Raw genomic sequence first — 24798 nt, forward strand, 5'->3', positions numbered from 1 at the left:
ATCTTTAAAAAGACGATCCGTCGTCTTTACCCGCTTATTGTACTCTTTTAGAGAAATTGGTTCTTTTAGGGAAATGCTCTTTTACGTGCTGAAGCGCACAGGGGAAGCGGCCGTTTGCAGCACGACAGGGGGTAGTGCAGCCTGAAGTGCGCAACCCGCAGAACGATGTTGTCGCTCGGCTCCGAAGCGAGAAGCTGGTATGAATTGCATTTGCTGCCTTTTTATGCTCACGCTGTGATCAGCGGCAGCTGGATGCAATCATCGCATGCCAATGTGCATTGGCTCGTTTAGTTTACACTCGAAGTGAATTGGTCTCTCTAAGCGAGATCCCAATTCGTCGGTCACCGACGTGACTCGGAGTGACCGACTGAAAGGGAACTCAATTGTTTTAAATGCTAGACATCACAACATTATAATTATAATATTCACTCACTGAAATCACTCAAAAGTAAAAGTATAAGTGAAAAAAAAAACACACACACATTTACCATTAAGATATAAGCTTTTGGGTCACATGTCTGGAACCACCATTCCATATACACACCAGGCAGTTAATATTATTGGTTTCTGACAATAAGAACAATTTAAAAAGCTAGCGAAAACAAACTCTAAAGCGTTTTGCCTTTTGGCACAAGAGAGTCTTTTGAAAACTAGGCCGATGAAGTCCAGTCCTTGAACAAGAGGTCAAACCAAAAAGCATGCAGCTGACATCTACTTCACAACAACTGAAAAAACAGCAGTCAAGTGTGTTTGATAGTCTGTAAAATGTGGTTGTTGGACAAAAACGTTTTGTGCTCGAGTCATTCTTCACTATCCATCACTCTGGCCTACGTGTAGTGTATTATAACAGCACGGTCTAAAACAACAGCAATCCAGACATCCATCCATTTATCAAACTCTATCCATCCATCAGTGGCCAATTTAGCAGCAGAACAGAGCAGCGGAGGGAACTGTGTGCTAGTCACCCGAGTCAGTGAGGTGGGGAGAAGGGGGAAGAACATTTATATGGGGTGGTGGGAGTGATTTTCAAAACTAAACACCCACGTTAAGGTCACGCTAACGAGGGAAAGCAGGTAGCCACACACACACTCCTAGAGGACGATGGATGCAGAACAAATCACACACACCTCTGTAACTAACCACACACATAAACAAACTGCTTGCTTTGTACTCGACATCTTTGCATTTTTTGTGCGTCGCTGATCAAAACGGTGTCATCACAATAGGAAGGGGGATGATGACATCTGCATTTCCTGTTTTCCTGTTTGTTGTTTCGTTTCCTTTGTTTATGTATGCTGCTACGTAACACCCAGGAGAGACGTAAAGATTTATCACATACGCCAAAAACATCGCACCTACACACACTTTTCTCTTCCCTCTCCTCCTCAGTCGGCTTTTTTTCATTCTTTACTTCATTGCTTTCATTCTTCATCCCATCAATCTCTCACTTTCTCTCTCAACAGGGAGCACCAGAATCCACTACAGGCTCTCAAGTCTTTCTCCTCTGGGAATCTCCCATCTTTGACTCTTTTGAAGTGATGGGTTAACCCTCCTAAGAATGCTTAATGTAGCCCCGTGCATGTGTGTATCTGTGTCTGCCCCACATGTAAATGTAAGCACCTCACATTTGCCCTCACACAAGAGTTGAACAAAGCACTGCTCCAAAATTCCTTCTCCAAACAACAGGCCCCTCTGCGCCTTAGCTAAGAGTTACAACTAAACAACATGCCGAAAACACAACAATAGAACAGCAACTCGAACATCCACTATGTCTATGTCTGGATTTCACTGTACAGTTGCCTGTTTTGGTCTGGAGCAACTGAATGACATGAAAGTACACAAATTTTAAATTTTTTCTTTCTTTTTGAATGTGTTGTTAAATATCAGCATGGTTGTAATTGTTTCTATAAAACTGTTCAATCAGCAAGAAATTAATATTGAGTAACATATTTTAGACACAATATTGCCAGATATTGTGTTTATGAAAAGGTTTGTTTATGAATTTATGGAGTTACATTATAGCTAAAAATATATTTACACAATACCATTTAAAAGTCTGGGGTCAAAAATACAGGAAAACCAGTAATTTTGTGAAATATAATCATTTAGAATAATTGCATTATATTTTAATATGTTATGCCAATGCTGAATTTTTAGCAGCCATTACTCCAGTCTTCAGTCTCACATGACGCTTCAGAAACCATTCTAATGTGCTATTGGGTGCTCAAGAAATGAAATTATTATTATTAATATTTAAAATAGTTGTGCTTCACTTTTTTTCCTAAAAACTGTGATACATTTTTTAAGGATTGTTTGATTTATTTGAAATAGTAATGTAGAGTGTTACCAAAAATTTCACTATTACTATACATTCTATCATTTCATGCTAAATAAAACTATACATTTCTTTAAAAAAAGTTTTAAGTCTAATATATAGAATATACCTATATTCATTTCTTACATGATAGTTCAAAAAAAGATAAGATAAAATGTAAAATTGTAAAATGTAAAAAGTACATTTTAATTTATTAATAATAAATAAATAAATAAATATATATATATATATATATATATACAAATTTCTAGCAAATATTAAATAAAAAAATATTTGTAAAAATAAAAACTGACCATTCTTTTATGGTGAAGCCAGTGAAAACATTGGCAGGGCAAGTAAAAATAGTAGCAGCCCAACTGGATGGCAGAAAAAATTCTTATTGCCTATTTATTTTTGAGCCCTCAGTAGTATGTTTAATATTAAGAGTAGAATGTAATGTGTGTGTGTATTTTGTTTTTAACTCCTGTTGCACTGAAAAACTGGTGTGGACAGGTCATTTATCTGACGGACCATAAAACCGCACACCTGACTCTCTTATTCTGCTTCATAAATACCTGTGTTGGCTATCAGTTTATAAGCATTCAAACTGGCTTGAACAGGATCATCTTTAGTTGGACTGAGATCAGACACCCAGGGTTCACTTTCACATATGGCCGTCTTCAAACAAATGCTACACTTTGTGTTGGTTCAAACCTACAATCACTTCAAACCAATGCCGACCGCTGACAGCCTCTCTACGGACGCCGGAGGCTACAAATGCTAGCAGCCGCTTTTGTGTCTGTCCTTCCCCCCCGTGCTGATTGTCTGTCTGTCCTTCTGCGTTGAAAGCCCACACAGCGCAGAGAGCTTTGAGCCAACATGGAGGCCATTTTCCCACAGTGCAGGCTTGCAACAGGCACAGAGCTGGAAACTATGCGACTGGCATTTAGGGCCAAGCCGTCTGCTGCTGTGAGGTACTGAGACTAAATGCCACCTGCATATGCTGGAGGGAGAAAAAGAGAGAGAGGAAACAGACAGAAACAAAAGGCTTTCAGTGACAGGTGGAGAGTCTGTCTGCCTATATCTCCAGCTGAACGTGGCGAAAACTACAAGTCAGCTATGCTACTGGTACTGGTTTCCTGCAGATATAGTACTGCGGCATCTTATAGATCAAATGGGTTAAGATTTCTGGACATCTTTCACTCAAGGCTCACTCTTAGGACTACCAATCAATTTCATCAGATCACCCTCGAGTCCAGCACTGCTGTGACTAAAATCAATAGAGGCCAGTCTGTGCTGTTTGCTCTGTCAACCCACATATGCACACCTGGTCATATAAATAAAGAGCCATATATATGTGTGTGCACGTCAGCTCAGACAAAGACAATTGTAGGGATGCAAAATATAAGAAAATATAACCTAAGTATTCAGTGACACAACTTCTTGAAGCATAGCTTTTTTGATGCACATCTAGGAATTTATTCCATAAATGTGTTGTAGTTTATGCATGTTTTTTTATGTGCATTTTAGTGATTCCATTTGCATCTGTAAGTTTCCGTTTCACATTTTTGATTCAATTTCACAAAAAAATTACATGACTGGAAACCCACCTACTGTATATAAGGGAATACAAACATTTCTATAGTGCTTATGCAAAACTGGTGCGTTCTGATCGGTTGAACAAGTTTGCATAAAAATACATTGATGGAAATCTGATTACTGATGTAAAACTTGAATATGTATAAGCAAATTAGACTCAAAAGCAATGGTGAACAGTGGATTTTAAGCAAATAACAACACAATTCTGACACAAAACTATCATCTGCATGGCTTCAGAAGACTTGGAAGATTGCACATAAGCACGGGTGTCACAATATACCAGTACTAACAATAAAAAAAATTTTAAAAAAAATGTTCATGTTAATAATGCATAAATGATAATATAGCAAATAATCAAGCAGTAACTGGTTGACATTCCAACATAGTGGGTGGCAAGATTGCACCTTAATGCTGGTTGCCACCTGTCATAAAACGAAAAAAGATGGCGACGAAGACAAGGAAAAACAAGACAAACTACTGTCACACAAAATCATGTCAGAGAAGACAAACAAAAGCGACACACTCTACCCTCACCTAAAACAAATTGAGCTTGCTAGTGCTAGAGTTGCTTAGATTAATTTTTTGGAAGTGCCAATAAACAGTAAGTTCTTTTTGAACAGTTGGTTACACCTTATGTTTAACTAATGGTTAGTTACGCTCTCTCTTCCTCCCTACATTGGTATTTTGAGTATGATCCATTATGCAAAAAGTTAAAGATAAATTTGACTCTTTTTTCTACAGATATCTGAATATTATTGTTTTTGCTTATCATTTTGGTTATGATAATCATGTAGTGAAAATGTTATTTTGCGAAAGACCTACACAAGTCATATGGACCACTTTCACTGTGCTGTTCACAGACCCTGGCACTTTCTACATTAATTGTATAGAAAAGACTAGGTTGGACATTTTTTTTTGTTTTGTTTTCCACAAAATAAAATAAGTCATGCAACATAAGGGTAAACAAATGTTGACAGAATTTTAATTTTTAGGCAAAATAGCCCTCAATTCAACACCTTTTCAAAAGACCCTGCAGGCCCAAAATCTTGGGAGTGAGAGATACAGAGAGCAAAAAAGATATCTTTAATAACAACCTCTCCTGAAACTCCATATACCAGTACAGACCCTAAACACAGAGGTAAACATTCGCCTTTATCAACATCCAATGGACTAACACACTCCATAAATCCTACACACTGCAGATCAGCAGCTGCTTACCACAAACTCCATGTAGTCCACCACACTAAACAAAAGCTAGACGCTGAGCTCTGCCAGAACAGCATGCTGGGATAAAAACGATTATTAATAATAAATAATATAATAATACATCATTTAAGAACACACACAGGCCCTCGTGGGCAGTTTCAACTAAATAGCCTCAATCAGGTCAGAGTGTTGAGGTCAGTAACCTCCGGGGAAGCTGCCGCAGGGCACGGGTGCATATATATATATATATATAGACAGCACTTTATATTTTGATGGGGTGTTTTAAGGTGCTGAGTGGTAATCCAGGTGAGTTGGGGTTCAACAGAAACCTACACAAGGCCGCACTGATAGTTAGGCCCTCTGAAAGAGCTATTGTTTGGGGTTTGAAAAATTAATGCCAATTACAACCTTTAAAAAAACCTCCAACAACCTCATCTGTTATGGCCTGAGACAGGCGTTTGGGATTTGGTGTTATGAGTACACATTTTACAATGCTTCAAACACACCCACGTTCTCGTTCAAATACACACCTCGTTGTGGATGTCCTCAATGTGCTGGAGAGTGGAGGGGAGGAGGGACTTCAGGCTCTTGGTGTTCTTCTCAGGGTCGGTGTGTAAATTCTTCAAGGCCTCTGAGCAGCGTTTCTGTATGTAGTCCAGCGTTCCTGTACAACACTAAAGGAACATGAAAACTAATAGTGTGATATTTACATATAAGCCAGAAATAGCGAGATACTGGTTGAGGATTTAACATGAAGGATGATGAAGTAAGAGGTCTGATCAGGACAATTGGAGAGACGACGCTCACCTGTACGACTCTGTGAGTGGAGCTAAATCTAGCCGTGTCACCAGCCAGTACACAGTGCTGATGTGTCCGATTCAGATCATCTATAGATATAATCACATACCAACAGCCACACACACAGACAACAGAAGAAACATACTTCAATATTATTAGGACCCTAGGAAGGGAGGATTTGTCTTGGTTATTCAGAGTTTATACTCATATCGTTAACAGGACCAGGACGACGCTTGGGGGGGGAGTGTGACGAGCGTCCCGAAGCTTCATCAGCGTCGCCCTGGAAACAAGCGAGGAGCACCTGGCCATCATCATCACAGGCTGATCGGTCACAGCTGCACCTCATCAGGTGGTGGCTACATAAGCCACGCAAGCCCTGCCATCTAGGAGATTCCTCCATGAGACTGAGCACTAACTCGCCCTCTCATTTTTCCCACAGAAAGCAGCATGTGACCGACCAGCCCCACAGGAGCACTGCACGGACCCTCTGCACTGGGAAGACGGAAGAGAGCACTCACGGCACCGGAGCACCTACCTGGACCTTTCTCCCTATCACCCATCACCCCAATAAATCCACCCTCCGGGGTATTGATTGAGATTACTTGTCGTGTGACTCTTCACCCCGTTACAATATATATGTATATGTATATTTATATAGCTGCCTGAGGTGTTGCAATTATAGCCATTATGTGAACTAACTTTGCTAGAAAGGGACTTTGATTTGTCCCATTGAAATCAATGGATTTGCTGCACTCTCTGATGTACTGCAGCATAAACTGGAGTGAGCACAAGAGTAATGTCTGTTTCATTTCCTCTGTATGCTATTATTTTTTTTCTGTCACATTACATTGTCTTTAAAGACACTTGGCATCTAATAATACTCTGCTTCTGTCAACCTGGGCTCTGTCACAACCTCAGCGTGAATCATGGGCCACACCAAATTCCCCTAATAAATATGTATCATTATTCCCTCATCATCGAGGGGCTGCTGTGCTCGAGTTAAAAGCAGGTTTTTAAATGCATTGGGTCAAAACCTCTCCCTAGGTATGTCCCGTCCCTGAAGCATTCAGCACAGGAAATCTTATTACCAGCTGGGCCCGGTGTCAGTCCAACAATTTGTTCTCCGCTAACCAGCACCAAATTCCATTTTTGAGAATCCACTGATTAGATTTGCACACAGGAGTCCGAGACATCAGCAGATGGAGGGGAAGAGATGTGACAGTGTTAGAGGATCATGGGAATGTGGAGTTGAATAACTGTAAGTTATTTTCTGTACACCTTCCTTCCTCTCCCACTCTTTCTTTCTTCCTTGCATGCTTTCCTTTTTCTTTCCTTCTCCCATTTCCACTTGTTTCCTTTTCCTTCCTTTTTTACTTACCTTCCTTTTTTTTCATTTTTTCATTCTCTTCTTTTCCTATTCCTTTTTTCTTTCCTAATACTTCCTTTACTTTCCCTCTCTCTTTAAATTCCTTTCACACCATTTTTACTTCCTAATACTTCCCTTACCTAATACTCCATTTTCCTTCCTTTTTTATTTCCTTCCTTTTCTCTTTCCCTTCCTTTCCTTTGTTCCTTTTCAACCCTCCTTTTCTCTTTTCTCTTTTCCTTCTTTTTCGTTCCTTACTACTTTTCTCTTTTCATTCCTACCTTTCTCTTTTCCTACCTTGTCCTTTCTTTTCTTATTTCCTTCTTTCCTTTCCTTTTCTTTTTTCCTTCCTTTTCAATTCTTCTTTTTTGTTCCCTTGCTTTCTGTTTTGCTTTTTCTTACATCCTTTTCCCTTTTCGTTCTTGTGTTATGGATTGCTAAACTACAGGTTTTCCATCCTTCACCTTCTTTTTGTACCTGATTTTATTTTGTTCCTTCCTTTCCTATATATCCCCACACATATTATTTGAAAAGCACCTGATGCGAACTGCTACACTATATCTTCCTTCCTTCCCTCCATCTTTCCATGTGAGGTGTGGGTTGCTACACTACAGCACCCAAATAAAGGCTTGATCTTTAGGGAATGGTTTTGTTCACATCTCAGAGAATGGATGAAATCCCAACACATTCTACTGCCATCTAGACTTCACAAGACTTTAGAAGTCACTTCCTACAAATTCAACAGAAAACAATCTGACTAATTCAGCCAGAAGCAGTGTTGGGCAGTAACGCATTACTTAACGCGTTATTGTAATTTGATTACTTTTTTAGTAACGGAGTAATTTAACGCATTATAATTTTCAAAATAGTAATTAGAGTATAGTTACAAGCCGAGGTCTCTATACGTTACTGCCGCGTTACATTGCTGACAGAATGCAGTGTGTTCTAATCTAGAGATTGTAAAAAGGATATAGCACACGCACTGTCGAGTCAAGTGCCAGTGGATTAGAAACCTGCTCTCCCGCGAGACCTGACGCAACAGAGTGGGACAAGATGGACGAGTGCTGCTGCGGGCGGGTAGACGCTCGTGTGTGTGCGGGATGCGGGAGAATAAAATGATTCACGGGACTCCCGCAAAATAGAAATATCTAAACATAAAATATCTAAAACAAATAAATTGTTATTCATCTATTGCACAAAAGCAACATGAACTAATATAAAATATAAACAATTAACAGGTGCAAGCGTATGCAGACTTTCTATTTAGGCTATAACACGTGTTTGCAGCGTTGAGCAATGCAGTGCTGAAATGTGCGTGCTCACGAATCCTCTCATTATAACACACGAATTGTAGACATTATGAAAGATTAATTATGCATATATTCATTGTGTTATAACAGAGATTTGCGAGATTGCGATGAACTGAGATGTCTTTTAGAGATTATAAATGCAGCGCTCTTTGCTGGCATTCTGCCATCCAAACCATGCACGCAGCAGCCGCTTGCTTTAGTTAAAAATAACAGTGTTCTGTGAATGTTGATGATTTAATAACAAATATTTATCGGGAGCGTGTATGCAGGGATTTCATGAATTTCATGGAGAAAAAAGTAACGTAACTAGTAATGTAACTAATTACTATTGAAATAAAGTAATCAGAACAGTAACGTGATTACTTTTAAAAGGAGTAATCAGTAATCAGATTACATTTTCACAGTAACTTGCCCAACCCTGGCCAGAAGACATGGTGTCATTAACAGTTTATAAGCCAGTTTCCCAGTCACATTTTTACCCTTGTCCTGTGCCCAGGAAACCCATTATTATGACCCATTATGTTTATATTGCTTTATCTTTTCACTTAAAGTCACTTCACAGGACTAAGAGTGCCATTAGGTAGGTATAAATAATGCTCAGTTTAGAGCAGCCAGCAACAAAGAGGCCCTACCACGAGCCCTTCCAAACAGATGAAAATGTCCAAATGGAGATGATAAAACTGTGTGCACAGGGGGGAAAGCATTAGTCATGCTTGTACACAGAAATCGGGAAATAAATAGTGTCCTTATCAAGGTCATCAGACGCAATTTAAGGGATATTTAGAGGAGAGGGTTTGTGCGTATGTGGGGTTGTAGATGGGGGGCATCTGTTGTAGCCATCAGTAATAAAAGTCTGATTTACTGATTCTGTCTCTCAGTCGTGCTCTCAGAGAGGGGTCACAGCGCTTCATAAAATAACATTTGGTTTTCTTAACCTCTCTGATACACATGATAAAGAAACCTGTGGAAGCAAAATCCTAGGGAAACAGACACACATATGTTAATAAAAGGATGTAGATGTGTATATCCTCTGGGAAAGATAATTCCTGGACTAATGCATTTCAACATGACCGAGACGGTACAATCCGCTTTACACATGTACTTGAGTCTACTGTTTCTGGACACAGATGAATGTGATTGTGTACCTGTCATATAGTAGCAGTCTCCAGATTGGAGAGGCAAAGCCAGACCTGGTGTGTGGATGTCCCAGGCCACCTTCAGTCCAACACGCCAACAAGCCTTCTCTTTCTGCACTTCCTCCTTTTCCAATCCTTCTCTTTCTTTCTTTAGTTCTTCTTTACTTGTTCCTTCACCTTCTGTCTCTGTTTCTTTTTCTTTGTCTTTACTCTGTTCCTCCCCATCCTTTTCAGTCACCCCTGTAAGCAAAAATGTTGTTTGAAATTTAGAGCAAAAAAATGTATCTAAATGATATACATAATCACATAATTATTTATTTGTTATACTCAATGACCACTGAATGGTCGATATTACATTTCTATGGTAACACTTTAGTTTAATGTGTCCTTATAGCAAGCTACAGTACATGTATTTACAATAGTAATAACAGTAAATCATACACAATTACAAGTAACTAACACTAAATCAAAACCTAACCCTAAACTTATTATAAGTGCATGTTGTTAATTAATATTACTCAGTACTTATTTGTGCAATTACACTGCAACAAGGATGCATTAAAATAAAGTGTGACCATTTCTACAGTATTTATGCCTCAGTAATGAACAAAATATTTTTAATGCTACAAATGAATTTAGATATGACAACATTATAGTATACAGTATGAAAAATCGATATTCATTTTGAGATTTGCAATATCTTACATTATTAAATTAGTGTTTTTAAAGATGTTTTTAAACTTATCAAGAATCAATAAAAAAATACAATACAATAAAAAAAAAGATGCAATACAATATACAAAGAACACAATAAAAAAATAAATAAAAACACCACTCTAATACTGGTTGATAACCGATATATTGTGCATCCCTACTTATATTGGTATCAGCCAGTACACAAGGAGTTTTAGACATCACTGCATTAATAACTAGTTGTTATGTTGGTTTTGTATACAATGTAGCAATTTAGTGTCATTACCTGAAGTTGCTGTTTCGAGAACCATAATAAGTGTACTGTAAGTCGCTTTGGATGTCTTACTAATACTTAGTACTTACTAATATATGTTGTACAACTTTCACCAACTATCTGTGTTAATCAAAAAATTGTCAAAAATGACAGAGCCAAAGAGAAACATAGAAAGAAAGTGTAACTGATAAGACAAAAAAAAAGTAAATAAATAAAAATAAGAGCGGGCAGGTTGGCAACTATCAGTGAAATCAATACAAAAGCGCTCTTGGAAGCCTAAGCCCTGAGCAAGGATAAATAAAAACACCACTCTAATACTGGTTGATAACCGATATATTGTGCATCCCTACTTATATTGGTATCAGCCAGTACACAAGGAGTTTTAGACATCACTGCATTAATAACTAGTTGTTATGTTGGTTTTGTATACAATGTAGCAATTTAGTGTCATTACCTGAAGTTGCTGTTTCGAGAACCATAATAAGTGTACTGTAAGTCGCTTTGGATGTCTTACTAATACTTAGTACTTACTAATATATGTTGTACAACTTTCACCAACTATCTGTGTTAATCAAAAAATTGTCAAAAATGACAGAGCCAAAGAGAAACATAGAAAGAAAGTGTAACTGATAAGACAAAAAAAAAGTAAATAAATAAAAATAAGAGCGGGCAGGTTGGCAACTATCAGTGAAATCAATACAAAAGCGCTCTTGGAAGCCTAAGCCCTGAGCAAGGCTTTCTCTGCACTCAGCAGGGATAAACAGTAACTTAATTTCAGCCTGTGCTTTCTGACACAGCTCTCAAAGGGCCATCTGCAGCGGCGGAAAAGCTTCCTTCAAAATCACAGTGGCACAAACCAATGCCTGTTAGAAAAGGAAATGAACTGGATCTAGTCAGTGTTGGATGAAGGGCTGAACAGATTTGTCACTGAGCGACTCCCCCCGCCGGAGACTGTTCGTGATACTGCGCGCCCCAGCATGCTCTATAAACCCATCACAGATGTGTTAAAAGATAGGGGAATCATGAAAAGCTTCAGTGAGGTATTCTTCTTCAAAGCGTGTTCAGGTGAAACACGAATCTATACAACACACAGATGTTATCCGAAGGGACAATAAAAAAATCAAACCCATTCATGCACACACACACAGAGCAACAAATAAATGATGTACAAAGTGTAATTCTTCTGAGCAACAATCCGTTTCAGCTGGTCTGCAGCATTTCATAGCGATTTCTCTAAAGTGAAGGCAACATTTTGTGCAATGCTCTGCACGGGTGCGTACGCACTGCAAAAGCGTTCCATCAGGGGAGTCTCTCTGAAGTCTGGAACCGAGGGGTCGATTTTACCTCCAAAAGAACAGCTGTGGAACAATTCCACACAAACTGACACATTCACACACAAAAACACACACAGACCATTCATGCGTTGTTTGAAGCGGGCCCTGGGGAGGTCAAAGGTCAAATCGGTCAGTAAGAGATTGGCGAAAACCGAGCTCGTGAGGCAGGTGGTTCTGGTTAGCACACCACGCTCTGTTCTGTCGAACTGACACACACACACACACACGCACACAGCTGCATGCTAAGCTGTTAGCCTGACTTGAAGAGAGACTGATGTCCAGAAAAACGTCTCCAGTGAGATTCATGTGAAATATGGAAGATCTGGCTCCTTCTTCATGGAACAAGTTCATACAATGACTGCACGAACACATTCGACCTATCAAGTGAAGGATGGTTTTGAACTAGCTGGTGGCATAATAAATGTTTTAGGTTCTCAGCGGTGAGCTACAAAAATAAAGGATTTGTTGTCTCTTCAATGAGAATGAAATAGGAGTGGGAATGTTTAAAGGGACAGTTAACCCAAAAATGAAAATTCTAATAATGCATTTCACACTTATGCAGAACAAAAAATATATATATATAGTTTTGGTTGCCACTGACATTCAATGTATGGACAAAAACTGCTCTTCAAAACATCTCTTTTTGTGTTCCACAGAATAAAGAAAGTCATACAGGTTTGGAATGACGTTAGGGTGAGTAAATGATGACAGAATTTGTATTTTTCAATTAATTATCAGTTACAATTCTAAAATGTAATTCTATAATGTTTTATACAATATATGCTTTTAAATAAGCAATAATTATTTATTAACAATTGAATTTTTGTCCAAAAATAAAAAAGCAATGCAGTTGAATAATTTACTTTTCAACTCTTTATGGAAGGTATGTTTGAAGTGGGATATTTTCTTTTCATACAAATAAGTACATTCAATAAACAATGCATGCAATAAATAAATAAATACATTTAATTGTTATGAAATAATAATTTTCCTGTTTCCTGTTCTCTGAAGTCCACCAGCGGACCTTGGCAAACATCCAGAGAGGTCCCAATAAGTCCTACAATTACATAAATGTAGGTATAATAATTATAATCTTAAATAAAAATGCTAAAAACCCACTAAAATAAAGATGTACAGTAAATAGTAAACTGCCATCATATTTTTAAGTTGATTTGTTTTCTTACAACAGAATTACTAGAGGTACATATCAGCTTAGACAGGAGGGCTTTGAATATTGTCTTGGACAACGTGAGGCCTTAGAGTCAAGAGGCTCAGAACCACAGTGTTAGAGCCCTGTGGGGTCATGGATCTGATACAATATTATACGCTCTACCCAAGACATTAGACCTCTCACCTTTATTCTTTGGCTCCGCTGGGCAGCTATAGCTGTAGACAGCAACTGGTGACAGAGGAACCAGGTTCTCGTCATGATGCCAACCGACCGCCATCTTGCCCATTCCATAATAGGGCTCTTCCTTCAGCTGGGTCATGGCTGTGGGGTCCATGTAGTTGATGAGGGTCATGTTAAACTGAACTAGGCTGGCCACATCAGGTGGCGGAGTGGATGAAGGAGGTGAGGAATGAGAGCAGCCCTGACCGCTGTCTTCTTCCTCTTCCTCCTTCTTCTCTTTCTCCTGCTTCTTCTCAAGTAACCTGTCCTTAACACTCTCTTCGCACATCCCCTCCCCTGGTGTGTCTTCACTGTTTTCGGTGTCACTGCGGGAACGCTTGACGCCTCTTGCATTTGTCTGCTGCGTCACATCTGAGCAAAAGAACTGATTGAGCTCCCACAATGCTTTGCAAGCATCCCTCAGGTCGGAGTCACAGCAAGGTTTCTCTTTCTCATCTTTCTGGCCTTCTTCTCCCTCACAGTGCCAAGGGATGGTGAACAGACGGGTGTTCAGATAACGGTATGTGTAGCCCGGCTGACCCACGAGAGCACGCGAAACGGCTGTGAAGATGTCCCGGTCTCGGACTCGGACAAGATCTCGGAGGAGACATCCACACCGCTGAAGAGTTATCAAAGCAGACTGCACTCTCTCATGGAGACCATCTGGCAGGGCACTAGACTGTCGTAAAGCCAGTCCTGCATAACTGGAGTCCCACTGTCAGATTACACAAAGATTGCACACAGATTACACACTGCCACAAGCAAACATAACAATGCAATTAGTAAAAACAAAACAAAAAAACACAGTATGTGAGAAGTCTGTCCTGATCTTTACGGGAGTCCCCATACTTTCTGGTCAAGACTTTAATTACTTTTTTTCCATTCGTTTGGCACTACTGGACAATGTTAATAATAATCATTCTAAACTTCAGATTGACCTGCTAATGTATCATTTAGTGAATGAAACTTGTTTAAAACAGCTGTGTGTTTCTGCAGTTCAGTTTGTTGATGCTAGTGGTGCCAAAATTACTTACCTTTCAGATTTTTCCAAACCTGGAAAACACCAATTATGATTTGCGGTTTTCTACGACTATGGACACCCATGGAAATCTTTACATTATACACAACTGTCCAAAATTTGGGGTCAGAAAGATTTTATGTTTTGAAATAAGTATCTTAAGCTCTTGCAGCACCAATGCTGCATTTATTTGACATTGATTGTAAAATATGATATTTAGAAATATTTAAATTTTAAATAAACATATTCTATTTTATTACTTTGAAATGTAACTTAATCCTGTGACAACAAAGCTAAATTTTCAATAGCCTGCATCACATGATCCTTCAGAGATCGATCTAATATTCTGATTTGATGCCCAATAAACATTTCTTATTATGTTGAAAACAGTTGTGCTGCCTAATATTTTTGTGGAAACCAAAACACTTTTTTTTTTCAGGATTCTTTGATGAATATAAAGTTCAAAGCAACAGTTTATTTGAAATAGAAACCTTTTGTACCATTATAAATGTCTTTACTGTCACTTTTAATCAATTTAATAGATCCGTGCTAAATATATATATAACCTTTTGAACCCTGAACCTAACCTTTTGAACAGTAGAGTACATACAGATCGCAAATTATGATGCATTGTGGAGATTTGTATGAATTTCTAACCAGTTCCTGAAATCCTGGGTCTGCAGGAGAAAGGTAGGGAATCCTCTGCTCTCCCAGTTCCTGTATAAGCCTCCGCCTCTGTAGAGATGGCAAAAACCACAATTACAAATAAATGAAGAATTTTATTTTTTTTATTCTTTAAAAAGCAGTGTATATTCAAAGTTTTCTCAGGACATAATCAGTATTTTCATGAAGCAGCATATTGGAAAGTCCATACTGGGCTTTATTATATTTCTATTCACACATCTACAAAATTGAAAAGCTCCAAAAGAGGAAAAATGCACACATTTTCACAAGGATCACTTCCCAGTCAGAGCACATTTCCCAGAACCCTCTGCTGCCATCCCATAGCGCTCCTGTTCACGGGCATCTCAGGTTTTTACAGCTCTAGAAGGCAGCAGAGGGTCTTCTCAAAGCCACATAAACTATGGCCTTCTAAGCGTCGCTCGTCTGTTAAAACTCAACCTGCTCTCCCCATCAAAGAACGTTTCATTGGGCTGCATTCCATTCCAACCTGTAAATCCAACAGCAACCGTAAAACTCCAATACCCAAATAAATTTCACAAGTGCACAAACTCCTGTCCAGTTTCCAACATACACGTCCTCTATTTCTTCACCACAGGTGCAAGAGAGACTGCTTTCTTTCACCCCGCTCAGGTGGGATGGTGGGGGGTGTTATATCAGTGACCCCGATCCGGCACCCGTGCCCGATACCCCCATCAAGCAATGCGGTTCCCTTAAGAACGTAGACACACAGCAGAGACGTTAACGGAGAAAGAGGGCCATATATATGCCCTATATTCCCTGACATTTACGGAGACCGAGTTTCAGCCATGTTAATAATGGCAGTGTTTTCACATGGGAAGGGTTTTTTGTGAGTGCGCCGAGCGGCTAGACTTTGCCCAAATGGGTCTTGACTTTTAGAGTAAAATATAATGTCCTGTTAAGAACATTAAAGTAAAGGCATTAAAAAGGTTATGTCCTGATTTAAGAAAGGACACGGGTGCACGTGCGAGAGTGTGTGGATGTGTTAGTGAGTGAAAATAGGGCTGTATAACTGTTTAAGTTACTGGAAGGTTTTGCAATAATGGCATAAGGAGACTCTTGAGAAAAAGCTGCTCTGGGGGGTTCGGTTCAGGCCCGGTCTGGACTTGATTCTTCGGGTTATTTCCGTTAAACCAAAACAACAAAAAGAAAAAGGACAGGCAGACTGTCAAAGAGAAATCTACAAAACAAAATAACATGCACTATTCATGGACAGACTTGACTTAAAGGCCTGAGAGAGACAAAAAGAAGGGAAGAATAAGGCAGAGGAAAAGGGCGAGAATGAGACAAAGTAGATGCGTAGAAGGAAGAGAGAGAGATAGACTGACAACTTGACACAGACTGACAACTTGACACACACTCATTCTTGGTGTCAAAATTTATCTCATGACAGAAGCGATGGGTATTTAAAAAAAGGCCAGTGGATTTGTGTGTATTTTTTTTCCGCCGGTGGCAACGCTTGGCTGCTCTGATGTGCAAACACAATCCCATGCACACACACACACAGAGCTGGTCTGGACAGTGCAGTTTTGTGGGCTAGTCTTGAGGAGCAGTGGCCTGTCACGCATATGTCAAATACATCAAGCCGCTCACAAATTCCAAAGAAAAAAGAGACAGACCCATTCTACTCCACAGATGAGCCTAAGCGAGCGCTCTTTTCACTCTCACATAACATACACGCACGTAAATAAATAAAGAAAAAAGGGGTTGCATTCAAACACACAAACAATCACTCAAACCAATCTAACAGCTCAACTCTTACATAAGAGATGCCAGTCAGTCAAAGATAAACACATATATTTTTTACTTTTAGTTCTAAGCACTGGAAGTGCCCTGTTGTACGAATATAATATGTGCTTTTGCATTACAGTGTCCGAATAAACCTCACGAGGCAACATAGTTACCTTTAAATGTCTGTGCCAGTACGCCCAATGTAATTATAATGATTTAAGTGTTCGCACAAATAATTTTAAAAGAAAAATAAACCCCTACAGATTTTATGGGGTATACATTTTTTTCACAAAAAAAAAACTTCGAAAAAGCTGGAATGAAGTAAAACAAGAAGTAAAAACAAGAAGTAAAAAAAAAATAAAATAAAAAAAATTCAATAGTGTAAAAACTAAAATATTTATAAATATAAAAATATGCTGCTTAAAAAAAATTATATGATGCAGCCAGTGAAAATTGGCAGATCAAGTACAAATCCAAGCAACTAACAAATACATAAATATACTGTATGTGTGTGTGTGTATATATATATATAAAATTTGAATTAAATAATATAATTGTGTTTTTTTTTTTAAATAAAAAAATAAAAAGCACTAGTTTTCATGGGGTGTACTAAGTTTTGTACAGCACTAAAAGTTAACGTTCTTGCAATTAAAAAAAAAAGCTTGGAAAAAATCGACTAGAAAGGGTTAAAAAAGTAAACTGTTGTAAATAAAAGTGGTAAATTGTTAAAGATTGAAGAAAATTTAACATTTAATGTAAAATTAAAAATATATAAAAAAGGTAATATAAAAATATGCTGCTAAAAGAAATCATTCCAATGGTGCAGCCAATGAAACACTAGCAGAGCAAACACAAATCTGAGCGACTGATGAGCAGGGGAAAAAAATCCTTACAGTTTAAATGTGTGAGTGTTTGCCAACACATCTGAGAGTTTCACTTTGTGTACGTGTGTCTGGAGGTATTGAGATCCATGTGTGTAATAGAGCCCCATGTTTGGCGAGTACACGGTTGGAGCTTGTGTGTCACTAGTTACTGAGCTTCTTTTCTCCTGCTGAATCAAGCACTCCGACAGCTCACCTGTACAACATCAAACACAAACATGGTGGCGGACACACACATCGAACACACTTCCTCCACATCTCCTATTTGTCGGAGAGTTGCGGAATGTGTTCTGTGGGTGACAACGGTACAGGCAGACAGAAGCAGGAGGAAGAGCAGGGGATGTCCTCCTTGAAGAGAAGGGAATGAGAAAACGGACACACCTGAACAAACAGAGCCATTTACCTCATGCTGAAGGCTTGTGTGTGACTGCATTAAACCTGCCTGTGAGAACACACCACATCGGTGTCATGACACACGCCCGTGGACCCGGCTCAAACACACTCACAACCATGCTAAAGTGGAAATGTAGTCAGAATGTCAGCATCTCCATGTAACAGGAAAGAATTTCCATCATGTTAAAAAGATGTGAACACCACAGAGGAGGTTCAGCTGACAGTCAGACGATCCATGCGGCAAACTCACGGTTAGCTCATCTCAAACAGGACAGTCCTATGGAAACCGACACTACATTACTGACCATTCAGATCTAACTGACTAAAGTGAGGCTCAATGAAAAGTCTGATGGATCAGAGTCTGAGGAACTCCGAGTTCACTTTGGTTCTGAGCCTTCACCGCAGAAGCTCTGGATCTGATATGGAAATTTTCCAGAACAACATGGCAATTCCCATTAGAGTGCTGCAGGAATAAGTCCAAAAACCTGGAAACTAATTACCATTTTTTAACTTCCCTTTCCATTTTCCTGAAGTCAATGGGTTTTTTGAACGGGTTCTTGGTAAAATGCCTGAAATAAACACTGTTGTTAACACAAGCACAAGACATTATCACAACATAAAATACATTAGTAATACCCCACTCATGACTTTTTTAAGCTTTTACATATATTTACATAAAGGCAGTTGCTACATGGCTAAATGAGACTTCAGAGGTTGTCAGTGAGAGTAAACTTCACACAGAGCAGGAAAACTTATCTACTCAATATAGTCCGCTTTTGCACCAATGTTGTGTTTATACTCGACAAACAACATTTATACACGCCTGTATATTTCCTAAATAAATAAAACGTTGTTGGAAGCTTAGGGGTGACTGTTGATGAAGTTACTTCTGGTGATTGTATTTAAGCTTCAAAATTAGGGCCGTTGTTCACTGACGAGCTGCGCAAAAAATCGCGCAAATATGAACGTGGTTTTGCGCAGCTCGTCAGTGAACAACGGCTCTGTGTAGTTAATGCTACTCAATGTGAAAGCACGCACGTGATGGGAGATTTACCGCTGATTACAGAACCGGCTTTACTGATAAGATGCGCGTTAAATATTGCATGCGATTTATCGTGCAGCCCTATTCAAAATGTAAAATATTTGTGTGAAAATTGGAATAAGTCGGTGGTTGCCAGGGTGCTACTATGTGTTTTGTTTTCTAGTGGCTCCCTGATGCTCGAAAATTATATGCCATATACTGTATGTTTGCGGGAGCGGTCGGGACTGGACACAAAAATCTCAGGAGCGGGCGGTAATGGTCAGAAATTCAGCGGGAGCGGGATTAAGAAAACAGATTTCGAAATACTTCCACATAGATGACATGTTCGCGAATGATTCCAGTGTAGTCTCTGTGCACTGGGGCGCACTTCCGGAAACCTCGGCCAAAAAAAGACAAAAGGTTCCGATTTATGGCCGGTCAACCGGTGCATCCCTAATTCTGAATGGAACCGTATTTATTTCAATATAGTCAGGTTAAGGCGACTGGTATAGTGGTCTGTTGGCATCTCCATGTGGTCCTGTTTGGTATTGCAGCTTGACTTGTAGTTATAGAAAATGCGACATTTATTTTTTTCTCCGTTTTTGCTGTTGCACTTTATACATAAATTGTGAACTATGAAAATGTAAAAAAAAAAAACAGTTTTAATTTATCTTGAAAAATTATTACAGAAAATATCGTTTTGTGAGAATCATCCTCAAACTTAATCTTGAACTTGGTAAAAATTATATTTATTTAAAATTTTTCAAGTCTTAATATTTTTCCCTTTTTTTATACTGGGATAAATCATACTAGGATGTATGCTAAAATTGCCCTACCTAGACAATTTTCCACCAGCCACCACTGGCAGTAATAAACCTGAAAGTTACAAAGAGCACTTTGTTACCTTTAATAAAAAAAAATTCTCTAGTTACTCATGTAACCTCTGTTCCCTGAGAGGAGGGAATGAGATATTGCATTTGCTAATGCTTATGGGGGAAACCCTTCCTCCAAATACTACTGAAGCCTTACTGAATCACACCAGTAACACTGGCCAATGGCGTTCAAGTGCGCAAAATATGAGGTGCTCCCCTCTCTATATAAGGCAACACTTTTACGTCATTCATTCAGAATCTTGACTGAAGCAACTAGGTGACACGGCAGTAAGTGCATTGTCTCATTCATTCATCTCAGGGAACCGAGGTTACATGAGTAACCGGAGACATCCCTTTCGATTTGTTCACTTCGACATTGCATTTGCTAATGCTTATGGATAAGGTACAAAATCACGCCGTGTTACACAATGGACCCTGGCTCGACTAAGTATGTCAAGTTTCACATACGGAGTCATAATGAGAGTGGCAATGATGTTGGCACTCTTGGTAAACACATCTCAGTGTACGGGACCTGATCGACACCATGTAGAAGTCCATGGGGGCGCGTCACACCAGGAGCGGAATTAACACTGGTGAAACAGAGAATATGAGATGGCAGCGGCGCAGGGGCCAGCACATATAGATCAAATGAAGTTTGTTCATTTCAAGGAAATTATGAGTAATGAGGCAATGGCTGAACTGGTGCTCAAATGAGTAGAGTATGATGGTGATCACATACCATAATAAATGTGATGAACTTTATCATTACAATGTGATAAGCTGATAGGGACAACATTGGACCATTTTTTTTTTTTTTGGTGTATACGACCCGGTTGAAACCACTGGGGCCCTATGATGGTGATCACATACCATAATAAATGTGATGAACTTTATCATTACAATGTGATAAGCTGATAGGGACAACATTGGACCATTTTTTTTTTTTTGGTGTATACGACCTGGTTGAAACCACTGAGGCACACAACTCAGATCATAACTGAAACTGGGTAGGCGGGTGCACTGCTCGCACTGAGAGTACATGTGAGGCAAGCGACGACGCATCTAAGTTATAAAACCTCACAAAAGTGTTGGGTTACCACCAGCCTGCTGCCATCGAAATGTCCTGAATAGATATGCCATTTGCCCAAGTTCACGACGACACGATTCCTCAGGTGGAGTGGGCTCAAACCCCTATAGGACATTCCACGCCCTTAGAGCCATAAGCCATAGCAATTGCATCGACAATCCAGTGTGACAGCCTTTACTTGGACACAGGCAGGCCTTTTTTGCACCCTCCAACGCATACAAATAGCTGCTCCGAGAGCCTTAACTGTCTAGCGTGCTCGATATAAACGCGCTGCTTACGTACAGGGCAGAGCAAGAGTGTATTAATCGGCTCCGCCCTGGATGGTGTTTTGGGACAGAAAGCAGATAAGTGTTATGACCTGCGCTTTAAAAGGAGTCGAAAGCACTTTAGGCACATAACCTTTCCTAAGCTTCAAGGTGACGCTGCAATCACCTGGCACAAATTCAATACACGAGTCATCAATTGACAGCACCTGCAGGTCCCCAACTTGCTTAACAGAGGCCAGCACAAGTAGAGAGCACAGGGGTCCCGTGAGAGTGTCAAGCACAAGTGCCAAGTCCCAAGTGGGTAGGGTGGAAGGGCGAGGGGGGTTCAGACTTCTTGCTCCTTCATACGACCAGGTCCAGGCCACTATATACTCAGAGATAGTGTTCAGCACGCACTGAGGAAGCGTATCCGTTACTGGCGAGCACCATTGAGCAGCCAGACATGAAGATTCCATGACTCTGGGTTGGAGTGCCATATCATTCTCTGTGCTTGAGAGAGGAGGTCTCTCTTCAGTGGGATAGTCCACGGATGGGCTGCCAGCATCTCCACCAGTTCTGGGAACCACGGCTGGTTTGGCCATTATGGTGCCACTAACAGAACGGATTCTCTTTCTTCTCTGATTTTGCAAAGCGCACGAGGCAGAAGTTTCACTAGAGGAAAGGCATACTTGCGTGCTTTTGGCCAGCTGTGAGCTAGTGCATCCACCCCCAGGGGAAATTGTAAGCATCCTTTAAATCCACAGAGATAAAACAATCTCCCAGTCTGATGTGTGAGAGGATTTGCCTCAGCGTAATCATTTTGAATGAACGCTTCGATAGCACATGATTCGATGGTCTCAGATCCAAGATTGGGTGGTGTCCGCCGTCTTTCTTTGGTATAAGAAAATAACGACTGTAGAAGCCACTCTCGCAGTCTGCAAGAGGCACTGTCTCTATAGTGCATTTTGCAAGAAGGTTGTGTATTTCCTATCGCAGAACTGAGGCATTCTGCTCCCGTACAGTGGACATTAACACACTGTTGATGTGTTTTGGCAGGAAGTGGCTAATGGCCTTTGACTGTTTCTGCGCTTCAACTAAGTGCTCCATGAACGTCTCCACCGCCGTTCCGAAGAGACCTGAGGCGTTCATGGGTGCATGCAGAAAGGTCTTTTAACTCAGTTAGGGTAAGCCACAAGTGACGATCTAGCACCACAAGATTTCCCATGTTGTGGCCAATCACTCGAGCTGTCACTTTTGTCACTCTGAAGGTCAGATCCGTGGCGCATCTGAGTTATTTGAAAACTTCAGGGTCCTGCCCACCCTCATCCAGAGACTTTAGCAGTTTGACCTGATATACCTGGAGTGTTGCCATCACGTGCAGTGCTGAAGCTGCTTGGCCTGCCGCGGAGAAAATCTTACCAGCGAAGTTTGCGGTGGCAATTAGAGGGGAATTAAAGGGGGGAGTTTCTCACTCTCCAGTTCGCCACGGCAGCAGGACAGAGATGGCAGCGACGGCTTCTTCCACGGGGGGTGTCAGCGCCATCCACAGAAGACAGGAGGGAGGATCCCGGATTGTGCACTCGACTGGTGAGCGGCATGTTCCACGACTTCGATATCTCATCGTGCACCTCGGGGAAAAAGGGACCAGGCCTGCACGGGGTGTCCTTTCGGCTACGGGCCGACTGGAGGTACCCTTCATCCAGACGGCTTCTGGCCGGCTCGGCAGGAGGCGCCCACTCTAAACCGAGCTCATCAACCACCTTGGACAGGACGCGTAGGAGCTCAACATCACTATGATGGAGGTCCCCTGTGTCGCAGCCGTGGGGCGCAGTGTAATCCAGTGGGCTGTTGGACAACTCCTCCTTCGCATATGCTGCCACCAAAATAGCATCATCCTCAGCGCCCTCCATAGCACCAAAGGACACCACATCTTGCACGTCGGGGGAGGGGGGCGGAGATCAGTGGTCGTGAAGCTCACTGGAAGGGAACCTGCAGCAGTGGGGTGAGGGGCGCGTGGGCACTGAGCAAGGCCGAGCTCATCACCTGATCCGGACAAATCCACATCACAAGCTCGTGGCATTTTTCTCCTTGGCTCAAAAGAGGCTGCAGAGGAAGAGCGCGGTAGGGCTAGTTGGGTGAGTTCATCGCTTTGGATGATGGCCACACAGAGCCTGAGAGTCCTGAGGCTCATATCTCCGAAGTGGTGCAGTCTGACCCCCCAAGCACCGCCTCTGCGTGGGCGCGACCCAGGCAGAAGACACATGACTCGTGGACATCAGAAGGTTTGATTGGCTCTGTGCAGGAGAGGCAATCGCAAGAGGTCATCCTTGTCCGAAGGTCACCGGAACACAGTAGGGGAAGAGAAGGCATTGTCCACTGCAACGTGTAGATCACGGTGAGTAGTCTTTGATGATAGGCTTCTTGCAGAAGGTTGGCAAAAGGAAAAGATTCTGAATGGATGACATCAGATGAAACAGCGCTGACAAACGATACTGTCAGAATGCTATTCAATCTACAAATCACCATCATTTACCATGGATTTACTGTAGTAACACTAACTGCACCATGTTATTGTGGCAAAAATGTGGGATATTCAAATTTCATTATATTATTAATATAAACGTATTAAATGTATTAAAGGAGTAAATGAATTTAATTACAGTAATGTTGTGAAGCTATAGTGTTTGTGCATTTATATTAAATGTATTTAGACTACTGTTTTCTTTATACAATTACCTAGAAACCGTGTAGTTACATATGTACCATGGTACTGAGGTGCTATATGTGTGGCTTTAACTGTGGTTATCATAATCTAAATATATGCTACTATGGAAGACCAATGGTTAATTTAAAAAAAAGTCAGAATAATAGCCCTACTTGCACAGATAGTATTTGTATTCATATATTTTTCAGGATTAAGGAATATATACAAATAGAAAATTAATACAAAAAATAAATAATACAAACTTTCCTTGGTCAGTCAAAAAATGTGCCAAAAAATAAGTATGGTTTGACTTTCATTCTACAATTTTTGCCAGATCAAAAAAAAAACCCGCTAACCCTAAGTATAAGAAATAGTTATTAGCACCACTAATTACTTTAAGAAGAACCTCTGGCTAGTCTTTAAGAACTTTATTTTCTTCTTGAGGGACAAAATTACTTCAAATGTCTCTAAAAGAAGGGTTTGTTTTGTATTACCCCAACTTTCCTTTGGTAATTTCTGGTGGCATTTTACATCAATTTTGTCCCAAAAAGTACAGCTAGGTCGGACACTGTCACACGGAGTTTAAAACTACTAATGTGCCAACTAAGACACGGATCATCTATTAGCGTTAAACACAGTACACATATTACACCTGCTTAAAACACACACCCAAGTAACTCACACACTCTCACACATCAGAAGCTTTAATGTCACATGACACTCC

General features: G+C 40.3%; 1 protein-coding gene across 6 annotated transcripts in view; it reads right to left on the bottom strand.

The window, feature by feature from the left end:
• The window catches only part of LOC107657113 (alpha-ketoglutarate-dependent dioxygenase FTO-like), a 189365-nt gene that overhangs the window by 136255 nt on the left and 28312 nt on the right, over window positions 1-24798 (bottom strand). For all 6 annotated transcript variants that reach the window (XM_016445127.1, XM_016445123.1, XM_016445126.1 and 3 more), the window contains exons 2-6: window positions 15096-15173; window positions 13385-14135; window positions 9739-9969; window positions 5927-6006; window positions 5650-5793 (exon numbers count right to left, since the gene is read on the bottom strand). In XM_016445127.1, the coding sequence (XP_016300613.1) occupies window positions 5650-5793; window positions 5927-6006; window positions 9739-9969; window positions 13385-14135; window positions 15096-15173 (1284 nt within the window). The remainder of the gene's footprint in view (window positions 1-5649; window positions 5794-5926; window positions 6007-9738; window positions 9970-13384; window positions 14136-15095; window positions 15174-24798) is intronic.

The sequence above is a fragment of the Sinocyclocheilus anshuiensis genome, unplaced genomic scaffold (assembly GCF_001515605.1).
Source record: "Sinocyclocheilus anshuiensis isolate Anshui unplaced genomic scaffold, SAMN03320099.WGS_v1.1 scaffold944, whole genome shotgun sequence".
In the NCBI taxonomy this organism is placed as follows: Eukaryota; Metazoa; Chordata; class Actinopteri; order Cypriniformes; family Cyprinidae; genus Sinocyclocheilus; species Sinocyclocheilus anshuiensis.